The 12,283-nt window shown below is 43.9% G+C and overlaps 1 protein-coding gene across 1 annotated transcript; it reads right to left on the reverse strand.

Annotated features, from left to right (window-relative positions):
• Window positions 1–131: 131 nt before the first annotated feature.
• On the reverse strand, window positions 132–10,665 carry LOC139383317 (polyadenylate-binding protein 4-like). The gene is made up of 15 exons (XM_071127802.1): window positions 10,019–10,665; window positions 6,712–6,905; window positions 6,502–6,617; window positions 5,315–5,454; window positions 5,061–5,155; window positions 4,760–4,897; window positions 4,493–4,588; window positions 4,119–4,388; window positions 3,760–3,850; window positions 1,828–1,947; window positions 1,570–1,703; window positions 1,323–1,413; window positions 1,007–1,137; window positions 798–902; window positions 132–548 (listed from the first exon to the last, which is right to left on the reverse strand). Exons 1-14 carry the CDS (start codon window positions 10,212–10,214, stop codon window positions 801–803), a joined length of 1,914 nt encoding a protein of 637 aa, XP_070983903.1. The 5' UTR covers window positions 10,215–10,665; the 3' UTR covers window positions 132–548; window positions 798–800.
• Between the last annotated feature and the right edge of the window lie 1,618 nt (window positions 10,666–12,283).

The following is a 12,283-nucleotide window of genomic DNA, read 5'->3' on the forward strand; positions in this document are numbered from 1 at the left end:
CTAGCTTATCCGGTTCAAACAAGCATTGGTTAACCTAAGATTTAGCCCTGGGGTAATGAGCAGTGTGAACATGCCTACTATGGGGCTATGGCAGTATGCAAACTATTGTGGAAAAGAAAAACAAACATTGTAATTTTGATATTCATCCCTTTATTGAGAATACCATATACCACACCACCCATGATAACATGATGGGACGGAGGAATCCAATTGTCCAAATCAAATCATAAAACAAAACCTTCAAACAGAGAATAAGAGCAAAGCAAATTTTCATCAGAGAAAAGGGGTCTGTCCTGGCCACAAAATAAAGGGCCTTATTTAGTTGGAAGTTTTGCTTTTGGTAAAGTTCAAATGTATTACAGAGCTAACTAGACAAATTAAGTACTGTAATCTCTTAAAAAAAATATTTAAGTATGTTTTTAAAAGATTTTTTCAATTTTTTTCAACCTTGTTTTTATTTATTTTTGCATAGGATTTTGTAGAGATGACCCAGTCATTTGAAGCCAATGTAGTGATCTCTCCACATCTTTTTCTCAGTTGATTGTGTCCTGGGGGGGGGGGGGGGGGGACACAAAAAGCATTGGATAAGAAATATGAACCCACTACAATTTAACTAATCAAAAACAATGGATTAAATTTGCAAATCTATACACCATTAATGTATGTTGCCAAAAAGTTTGAGTAGACACCATTATATCAGTGCTAGGGCAAAAGCTCATGATTCGGTGATATCATAGCTCACATTTTCTCATCTATTAACAAAACTAATCTAACAAACATTTAGTAAGCGGTCTTACACATCAGGAAGTAGAGGCAGCAGTGGTTGTAGGGATGACTCCCACTTTTTGTGTGGCATCCTTCTTTGCCTGGTGGGCCTGCAGAACGGCAACAGCCTCCTCCACCTGCACAAACACACAGAGAAATAGGAGAAACAATTAGAGCCTTAGCCAACACTATATGATCCTAGATTCATTTTTATGATCTGATATTATCCTGTTCCTGGTACCTTGGAGCGCAGGGATTCGTGGGACTCCAGCATGTGCAGCAGCTCAGAGTTGTCAATCTCAAGCAGCATCCCAGTGATCTTCCCTGCCAAGCTGGGGTGCATGGCCTGGATCAGGGGGAACAGGCGCTCCCCTGAGAGAGAGAGAGACAAGAGACAGGGAGGGTTAAGATTGGCTTTCACGGTTTCAAATGTTACTGTATCATTGCACCTTATTGCAATGATGTTCAAAATCCCTCCAAAGGTTCTAGACTCTAGAATTTGGCATTGAACTTCCAAGGACCAATATGACACACCACCAATCTGTTCCAGCACTCACCCAGCATCTGCTTCTGCTCCTGAGGGGGTGCAGAAGCCAGCATGGAGGATGTGAGAGGCTCCTGACCCTGCACATGTACAGCTGGCTGAGCCTGAGAGGAAGAAGACAGGGAAGAAAGTGGTTAAAACAAGGGAGTGATGGAACAGAAAAATAGTGGAAGGGAAAATAGAGATTTGAGGGACAGAAGAGATGAAGGATGAAGGAGGCAGCATTAACTATGCTAAAGATGGAGGTTAGTGAGATTTACCTGCTGTAAGGCGATGGGCTGCACCACTTGGGTGTTAGTATTGCGTATGCTGGTGGCGTACTTGTAGGGTGGCATGGCACGAGGGGCAGGGACTCCCATGGAGGGACGAGGACCCATAGCCTGGCCAGCACCTCCTAATGGTAGGGATGACACATAAGGATGTATGATGAGCCAGTAATCAAGCTTGATGAGGTAATATTTCCACCATGTAAATTATAATCAGTGGCTATCAGATATACTGAGGGAATCCAGCCTTACCAACTCTCTGAGCTCCAGCAGGCCCCATGCCTCGTGGGCCCTGGGCGCTGGGTGCCAGGTGTCTCAGGTTGGCACGTGGACCAGGCTGGCGCAGGGAGTTGGGCATCCCCTGGAAACCACCTAGAGGAGAGGGGGGGGGGGGGTGGCAGTGTTACTATTGGACAGCAGTTCAAGTCAACATAATGTCACTAGGACATATAGTAATTTAATAAATATAGCCTGTATATATAGCCTAGATACAGTGCCTTGCGAAAGTATTCGGCCCCCTTGAACTTTGCAACCTTTTGCCACATTTCAGGCTTCAAACATAAAGATATAAAACTGTATTTTTTTGTGAAGAATCAACAACAAGTGGGACCCAATCATGAAGTGGAACGACATTTATTGGATATTTCAAACTTTTTTAACAAATCAAAAACTGAAAAATTGGGCGTGCAAAATTATTCAGCCCCCTTAAGTTAATACTTTGTAGCGCCACCTTTTGCTGCGATTACAGCTGTAAGTCGCTTGGGGTATGTCTCTATCAGTTTTGCACATCGAGAGAATGAAATTTTTTCCCATTCCTCCTTGCAAAACAGCTCGAGCTCAGTGAGGTTGGATGGAGAGCATTTGTGAACAGCAGTTTTCAGTTCTTTCCACAGATTCTCGATTGGATTCAGGTCTGGACTTTGACTTGGCCATTCTAACACCTGGATATGTTTATTTTTGAACCATTCCATTGTAGATTTTGCTTTATGTTTTGGATCATTGTCTTGTTGGAAGACAAATCTCCGTCCCAGTCTCAGGTCTTTTGCAGACTCCATCAGGTTTTCTTCCAGAATGGTCCTGTATTTGGCTCCATCCATCTTCCCATCAATTTTAACCATCTTCCCTGTCCCTGCTGAAGAAAAGCAGGCCCAAACCATGATGCTGCTGATTGTGATGCTGCCACTACCATGTTTGACAGTGGGGATGGTGTGTTCAGGGTGATGAGCTGTGTTGCTTTTACGCCAAACGTTTTGCATTGTTGCCAAAAAGTTCAATTTTGGTTTCATCTGACCAGAGCACCTTCTTCCACATGTTTGGTGTGTCTCCCAGGTGGCTTGTGGCAAACTTTAAACAACACTTTTTATGGATATCTTTAAGAAATGGCTTTCTTGCCACTCTTCCATAAAGGCCAGATTTGTGCAATATACAACTGATTGTTGTCCTATGGACAGAGTCTCCCACCTCAGCTGTAGATCTCTGCAGTTCATCCAGAGTGATCATGGCCCTCTTTGCTGCATCTCTGATCAGTCTTCTCCTTGTATGAGCTGAAAGTTTAGAGGGACGGCCAGGTCTTGGTAGATTTGCAGTGGTCTGATACTCCTTCCATTTCAATATTATCGCTTGCACAGTGCTCCTTGGGGTGTTTAAAGCTTGGGAAATCTTTTTGTATCCAAATCCGGCTTTAAACTTCTTCACAACAGTATCTCGGACCTGCCTGGTGTGTTCCTTGTTCTTCATGATGCTCTCTGCGTTTTTAACGGACCTCTGAGACTATCACAGTGCAGGTGCATTTATACGGAGACTTGATTACACACAGGTGGCTTGTATTTATCATCATTAGTCCTTTAGGTCAACATTGGATCATTCAGAGATCCTCACTGAACTTCTGGAGAGAGTTTGCTGCACTGAAAGTAAAAGGGGCTGAATAATTTTGCACGCCCAATTTTTCAGTTTTTGATTTGTTAAAAAAGTTTGAAATATCCAATAAATGTCGTTCCACTTCATGATTGTGTCCCACTTGTTGTTGATTCTTCACAAAAAAAGACAGTTTTATATCTTTATGTTTGAAGCCTGAAATGTGGCAAAAGGTCGCAAAGTTCAAGGGGGCCGAATACTTTCGCAAGGCACTGTATATAGCCCATGATACATTTAGTTATTATGTATGATGTCATCTCTAACCCTCACCTTGGCCTCTGCCACCCTGCTGCTGCCAGCGGGGGTTGGGCCTCATCTGGGTCAGCTGATTGGGTGCATAGTAGGTGGTCCTGTTTTGGCCCTGGGACACACACACACAGTTAATGACAGAAGTGTAACCATGTATGCAATAATGTTGCACAAAATTAAAGTTCTACATCCTATAAACAACAACTGACTCACTTGTTACAGTGCCAATTATCTTACTGGCATTTGCACAGCAGTATTTATCATATCAACTGTCAGAACCTTGACATGGCTTTTTGAAGGGCATTTTAAGGGCATTTCCAGTAAATCCCACATAACTTTCTCTCAAACCCATTTTAACCCTCTCTCCCTCCCTCACTAACCTGAGGCACTGCAGGCATGAAGTATCCGCTGGCGGGCTGGAACTGGTTGATGATGGCGTTGGCAGGCATGGCCCTCATGCCAGTGATGCGCTGCATGTACTGGTTAGTGAGGTGGGCCTTGCGCTCTTCTTTGCGCTGAGCCAAGGCCACGTAGAGGGGCTTGGAGCCCACAATGCGCCCGTTCATCTCAGTCACAGCCTTGGTGGCCTCCTCAGGAGAGGAGAAGCAGACAAACCCAAAGCCCTTGGAACGCCCCTCCTCCAGCATCACCTGCAGCAAGAGAAGCCGTGTTATATCTGGATAACACACTCCAAATACACAACTGAAAATAGTAATTGTGGTGCACTGTCTTGGCTTCTGCTGCACTCTCTTACTTTGGCACTGGTGATGGACCCGAATGGGGTGAATTCCTTGCGCAGTTTCTCGTCGTCAATGGTGTCGTCCAAGTTCTTGATGTAAAGGTTAACACCCTGAAACCAGAAAAACAGTGTCATGACCACAAACATACATATTCAGCCTGGCTTGTTCCCTTAATGGACGGGTACTATGAAACAAGATGTCAGGTTGATTAATGGCATTTGGTTGTAATCAGTGTTCTATTAGACATAGTGGTGCCAGAGGAGAGTGACATGCTAGTTGACCTGGTAACGGCTGATCCTCTCCTGTTTCAGCATCTCAAACTTCCTCTTCAGCTCCCCCTGCCGTTCAATCTTCTTCTGAGCGCGTCCCACAAACACAGTCTTCCCATTGAACTCTTGGCCGTTCATCTCCTCACATGCCTGAGTAGAGATCTATTTGTTACAGCCAGTCTATATGCCGTAAACCCATAAGTTAACACAATGCGATTATTTGTACGATTGTCTCACTTAGTCTTTTTACACCAACCACAAAAGCCTGCTGACTTGTATTAACATGACTGTTGTTATGAGGGTATAATAGTACCTTGTTAGCATCCTCGTGTTTCTCGTAACTCACAAAGCCAAAGCCTCGAGATTTGCCACTAGGGTCGGTCATAACCTTCACACTGAGAATTCTACCTGCAGGGAGGAAACAAGAACAAATGGGACTCAGTTATATGCGTTTTGAGAAATGCAAGTGCATGTCTAGTTTCCTTGAAAAGATTGCAAGACAAATATGTGATAAACAAAAACGTCTCCACTAATAAGCAAACTGTGTATGTTTCAGTCACAGCTTACCGTATTGGTCAAACATTTCCTTTAGCTTGTCATCGTTCATGTCGTCTCCAAAGTTCTTGATGTAGACGTTGGTGAACTCCTTTGCTTTGGCCCCGAGTTCTGCCTCCCTCTCCTTCCGAGACTTGAAACGTCCAACGAACCTAAACACCACGCGAGAGCAATGACAACTCTTGTAAAACGGTCCTGAGCAGGAGGGAGAAAGGGACTGTGATCCATCTCTTATATTTTCCCTCTGAGATTCATGTTTTCAGGCTGCAAGCAGGTTTTCACAGCACTGACATTGAGGAGTCCCAGACTATTAAATGAAAGAAGCACTTTGTATAGAACAGCAGCACAGTGAGTCAGTCAAGGACCTCTCAGGAACAACATTGAACACACTTCTTCTTGCACTGTTTATGGCACCACAATCAGGCAAAGTGAGCATTCATGCTATACACCCAGAACACACCAGACACAATGACGTTTCCTGGTCCAAGACTTGAGGCATGGAGGGACAGAGGTCCATAAAAAGGAAAGCTGAGGACCAGACTAGGTTGATAGATCATATTTTTCTACTCAGACTGTACCTTGTTATGCAGACCTCTCCCAATCTGGCTCCAGTATTGCATTCCTGCATTCGCTCCATCACTAAAACACACAAGCGTGGTTACACACACACACACACACACGACAGGCAGGTGGACGGGTGGACAAACGTACAGACAGAAGGATGCTCAGCTGACACATGGAGTGAGGTGACCACAGAGAGTCGAAATGGGTTGTTGTATAGGTTTAAAGGCACATTTCCCTGTAAGCACTGCAAAAAACATTCACTGTTAGTTGTGTAATTCACGCAAATCACACAGAAAGACAGGGTGTATGGGGACTGAGTGTGAGAAAGAGGCTTGTTATATGCATCTACAGCAGGGATGGGCAACTTTGATGGGGGCGGGGGCCACAAAATAAGATAGATTTGCGGGCCTCCAGTTGCCGATCCCTGATCTACAGGTTGCTGTTCCTCTGCTAACCTCACCCTTTTTCCGTGTCACAGTATAGGCCTACTTCAGACTCAAACCATGTACAATCCTCATCAATATCCTAGCTGCCCTTGATTGATCTAAACTGTCCACTTTCTACACAATGATGTAACTCCAGTTCAGCCCCTTCCCCACACCTCCCCACCCGCTCTTCGTTGATCAGACACTCACACCTTGCGGTCGTTCAGAAGCATGCCGTTCATCTTTTCAATGGCGCGGTCGGCTGCGTCCTGCGTTTCAAAGTGCACAAACGCGTATCCCTTGGATCCATTCTCATCACACACAACCTGTTTGAGAGACAAGTTGATGCTCTTTTTTAAAAAAAGTACACAAGTCTATGGTCATACCAGATGTCTATGGTCAGAAACACTGCAATCTTACTTTGCAAGACAGAATGTTCCCAAAGGCAGAGAAGGTGTCATAGAGGGCCTTGTTGTCGATGGTCTTGTCCAGGTTCTTGATGAACACGTTGCCCACCCCAGACTTCCTGAGTGAGGGGTCTCTCTGTGACCACATGATTCTGATTGGCTTCCCTTTCACCACATCAAAGTTCATGGTGTCCAGGGCTCTCTCGGCTAGAGGGGAGAGGTCAGAGTGTTAACTTACATCATGGAGCCAAAAACATATCAGCCACTGTGTACACCACCAAACACCATGTTGTTTATGCTATATAGTGCTCACTTCAAATCATGCACACCGCACCATGCTGCACCATACGTACATCTCCCAAATCATTCACACTACCACATTGTGTCGTGATGGATAGGACCAGGAGTTACTCCTGGTCAAGTCATGTGGTCAGGAAAAACTACTGGCCCTAGTTTATTGCACACTTAAGAAACCATGCTACTACTGGATTGTCCGAACTACTACACCATGTGTCTATGGAGTCTGACCTCAGCCTGCCACCACACTGAGCAGCTGTTGGGGGGCAGTTGGCTAGGCAGGAGCACATGGCGCTAACACCCCAACAAATGGGACCAGAAGTGCCACAAGACACAAGTCATAATAGTTGATTCATCCTCTCATAATGAATAGATACAATGGCAGACATATAGTGCATGTACAGATATAATTCAGTGAGGCAAATGGCTCTTAAACTTTACATTCTCTTATAGGTTCTCCAATAAACACCAGCCATTGCATTATTTTTCATGGTCCATACTACCTATGTCAGTGTGTGTAACTTTGATTTACGTTTCCAGATCTGCCGATCATGATTTCTGTTGTGCCAGTTCTCATTTTCCTGCCCCCTCTCCCTTGTCCATCTGGGTACACATGCCAACCAGAGAGCTCCCCTTTGTTCCTGTCACTCCACAGCAACACACACCCGGGCTTTAGAGCTAAAAATGTCTGTTAAACAAAACGGAGCTCCCTTGCGTCTGCTGGCATCAGCAGTTTGCTGTGCAATTGTACTTCACACAAACCAGCTCAGAGAAGGTGTGTGACGGTCACCCTGTCTGTCTAGTTCTCGAAGGTTCCCATGGCCATGCTTGATGAAAGACCCTGAGCACCATGTGGAGCTGAGATTGCTCAATGGATGAATAGCAGAGATAAACATGATGAAATCAAATAAGAGGTCAAGTGAACGTGACACACAAAACAAGTGAACTTCACTGGTCAGTTTGAAGATATTATACTGTAAATGCATTTTGTCATACAACTGAAAACTGGATAGTTTATTCTAGGCGAGGCTGATAGCCACCCTAATTAATTGTCAAACATTACCCTTGTATGAAGACTAAAACTTTTTAGATGTTATAGGCAGGCAACATTTGGACTGCCTGAGAGAGCGACTATATTTAGAGAGGGGTCCTGAGAGGTATGTGCTGGTGTGGAGTGAGTTTATTCATTCTCTTCCATTGATGGAGGGAGACACATTCAACAAGAATGTTCAGATAAGCAACCCCAGGTCTTGTAACTATTTACAAATGCAGCTGTGACATGCTGAAACCCAAGTGGAGACGGTCAGCCAAAGCTAGTTTAGTCACACGAAGGAACACTACTCCCCTCAAATATGTGGTTGTAGTTGTAGGCCTACATCTGTGGTAGTTGTACTACACTTTTACTTCCTGACATGTTATATTGATTGTGTATTGTCATAAAAGTACAACCTTCAGGTTATATTGTGACCACAGAGTTCTCTAGCTACACTAAGTCAGATATCTGGTGGCAGGTGTGAAATGAAAACAGCCCCATAGGTCCACACTGCTTAACAAGTTGGCGGACACACTGTCGTAGAACACACCCCATATGCTACAGCTCAATCGTGTCAGGTCACACCTCCTAACAAATACACGATTCTACTGCACATAAAAGCACTACTTTGGACAATTAAAAGATGAGTGATTGTTGAATCGAGTGGTAATTCAAAGAGTGCAAGTCTGTGTTAAACGTTCAGACTTCTTACAATAGGAGCAGGGGCTTGGAAACAAATGTTGGAAATTCCTCCAGTGTACCCTGCAAGCACGTACATGGTAAGCCACTACGACCTGAGCAAAACATCACAGATCAACATGTAGAGGAGAGAACATGGAGGTGTTGAGAATGACACACTTCAACAATTACTCAAGAAAACCAACCAGAAAAGGGTGTTGAATCCACATCAAAAGTTTCAGCAGAATTGTATTCGCAGAAGCAATCTATTCAGACTTATTCTCCTCAGATCAGAGGACATCACATGATCCCCAGAAAGCAGGGAAATGCAAGTTAGAAATGTCTAAGCAGGAGAACACGACCTGACTCATGCCAGATCTTACAACGCCTGGATAGGTATTTTAGGTATCAGCAAACCACATATGTTTTAGCACTCTGGTGCCCGACAGCACAGTCAATAAAGTGGTACGCAACCATTGGTTGTGGTGCGTGCAACCTCTAATCATTGGGAACGTGGCCTTACTGTTCAGCTGGGCTGTTTCTTCCGCTCTCTGTCTGTAAGGCAGCAGGGAATGTATTGGGAATTAATTTCACTACAGAACGGTTCCCTTATGGCCCTTTAAATAGGAGCAGAAATGGGTCACTTTGGGTTAGGCACTGTGGAGCAGGACTCTGGAGCAAAGCTGCAGCCACCCGTTTCAAAGTTAGAGGCACAACACAGACAGTAGGCTGGTTACAACATATCCAAAGCAGGGGTCTTGTACATGTGAAAACAGGAGTCCTGGAGCATATCCTGGTCAATCCTCAAACAATGACACATTGAAGTGGGCCACAATTATTGCTATATGGGTCAAGAGATATTCCAAATGTTGTACTTCTCCACTCACCAGTTAGTCCATGAAGGGTAAAAAGCATTCTGAGTCCATACTGCATGTGTTAGTTGTCTGATTCACTGTGCCAGGCATGGTTCAGTGCAAGTTGTGTGGAAAACATTCTCTCCCACTATAGTTTTTCATTCATTCTGTTACATGCAGCATTGGGGCTTAGCCTACACCTCTTAGATTGCCTGTGTATCGGTATGTTTCTATTATGTCGTCTGGAGGTAACCACTGAGTGCTAGACAGGTGTGAATGCTGTAGATACCTTTAACAGGAAATCACATCACAACTGATTTACACTCAATAAAATCAAGATGTGCTTTACATTGTATTCTCTATAGGACGAATGCACTGAACTGTTGACATGCTCAAATAAATCCAACATCCAAGCAACTCTTTACGCCGTTATCTTGGAGGCATGCTTGATTGCTTACCGTCGGTGGGTTGCGAGAAATTCACATAGGCATAACCCAGAGAGCGTCGGGTGATCATATCACGACATACTCGAATAGACAACACCGGTCCTGCTGGGCTGAATTTCTCATACAGCATAGCCTCCGTGATATCAGGGTGCAGATCGCCAACATAGAGAGAAGCCATTGGATAACTCCCTGTAGTCTCTGTGTTCATTTCTCGGAGTGCACAAAATGTATGAATTCTTCCTTCGCGCTATAATCACGGGAATTGTTGATAAGAAATGTTCCCCGGGGCCGAATCTGTGAGTAAAAACACTCAGAATGCGACTTGTGTTCAGATCGAAGTTTCAAGACTCGCTGACAAGGAAAAGTGACAGTTAAAACAGAATGGAATCTCGGCGTATTCTCCTGATAAATATAATTGTCTTAAACGTCGGGTTAAGCCCGAGGCCTCCTGGTAACACAATTTAGCGACGTATATTTATTTTGTATATTACGGAAGGCCTATTTATTTTTAAGATTTTCTATTTTGTATTTTTTATATTTTTTTGTTTTTTAAAGTTGTTAAAGAACGGTGAGTTAGACACTCACGGTTGTTTTGTGGCCGGGGAAAGAGACTGCGTGGGAAAAGCATGGTCACTTTATAGACAGTGCAGTGCGCAGAGGAAATAGACAGGGTCAAACTTGGAATAGAAAAAAAACAGTGCATGAGGTGTAAAAGGGAGAGCGGCGGGTGTACGGTCACAACTACCCACCACAGATCCCTACAGCGACATCTGGGTTTGACTACGTGGTCATTATAGCAGGGGCCCGCTATAGTGTGAAGGGGCCCAAAACGCCTAAGTTTTAAGGATAAGGGAGAATATTTTCGCCAAAGTTACACATTTAAATTGAAAAAGTGGAGTTACAATAACAGAAACTGAGTTTATTCATTTATACAAATGTATAAACATGTTCATTGACTACTCCACCTTGTTCATTGGACTAGGCTACTCTGCCTTGTCCAGCTCCCTAAAGAAAAATTACAAATAAAAACAGTTATGAATGAAAAACCATTCAGTGGAAAAAGTTACACTAACTAAAGGATACAAGTGGAATGAATAAATAAAATTAAACCTGTCCAAACTACAAATGACCTCATCAGATCCAGGAGGGACAACACCAGGTTCCGCTGCCCAGCCCTCAGCCTCTTCACTGGGAACCTCTCCTCCATGCCAAAACTCCTGATCCCTGGTTCCTTCAGTCTAGGCCTCCTATCCTCATAAATTCGTGTCTGAAAGCCGTCAGCGGCTTGGGACAACTGGAGCTTAGTGTGGACCACAAACTGGGAGTCTGTTGCTTTGGTCACCAACTTTTCAGTCTGCTGGCTCCAGACCCCATCAATGGCAGAATTCAATAGAGGCTGTCTAAGAGAAGACAATACATTAAAATAAGCCTGAAACATGAATGGACTGTCAAGTCCTAGAAGATTACTATACAGCCATGATAGTATAATCACATTAAGACAAGTAAAATCATAGATCTGGACCAATGAATAAGTTCTTATTCAGAGCCTTTACACCTGGAGCCACAGCAGCTGCACACAACATCCCCACTAAGCTTCTCTCATCTGTAACAGATTGGCCACCCATTAAAGCTACATGTTATAGAATAAATCAATGTTTCCCTAGCCCATGCCCAGATACCTTGGTTTGATCTTGTTGCAAGACTTAGCATCTGGAGACACCATGATTAGAGATGACCACACTGCAGTGCACATAGGTCTAGGAAGGACAGATTAATTCAGAATGGAGTCTAATGTGGACAGAGAACTTATTGTCCTATGGGCAGGCCTGGTGGACACATACCTGGAGGTGGATTAGCTGCCCTCTTTGATAGATACTGGTTTCAGATGCTGCATGTTCCATGCAAACATTATATTTGTAAAGAGATTAGTAAAAAAAAGTGTCAATTTCACAGTGTCCCCTTTATCATGACTCGCAGTTCATCACATTCATAGCATGTAGACTCCAGTCTAGTGAGCTGGTGTTGAAACAAGTGTAGAGGGACTCACCTCAGACCTGAGATAGAACAATATTGTAATTAAGCAACATACAACACCCACATTACTTAAACACAAATGTAGAAGCTTTGAAACAAACCTGTGGCATGAAGGTATCGACAGTACAAAAGCAGACAGCCACCAGGTGGGAGTTCCTAGGGTTTAAGTGGAGGACATTGGAATAGGTCTCAAATCCATTGTGTGTAGTATGTTATACATGTCTTGAAATCATGAAACTGTCA

This window comes from Oncorhynchus clarkii, chromosome 25, assembly GCF_045791955.1.
Source record: "Oncorhynchus clarkii lewisi isolate Uvic-CL-2024 chromosome 25, UVic_Ocla_1.0, whole genome shotgun sequence".
In the NCBI taxonomy this organism is placed as follows: Eukaryota; Metazoa; Chordata; class Actinopteri; order Salmoniformes; family Salmonidae; genus Oncorhynchus; species Oncorhynchus clarkii.

Coding starts and splice junctions, on each gene's coding strand:
- LOC139383317 (XM_071127802.1), bottom strand. CDS start 10,214: ATGAACACAGAGACTACAGGGAGTTATCCAATGGCTTCTCTCTATGTT. Junction 4,589..4,759: donor AGAGGATCAGCCGTTACCAG/GTCAACTAGCAT, acceptor TTCTGGTTTCAG/GGTGTTAACCTTTACATCAA. Junction 1,948..3,759: donor GCAGGGTGGCAGAGGCCAAG/GTGAGGGTTAGA, acceptor CCTCTCCTCTAG/GTGGTTTCCAGGGGATGCCC.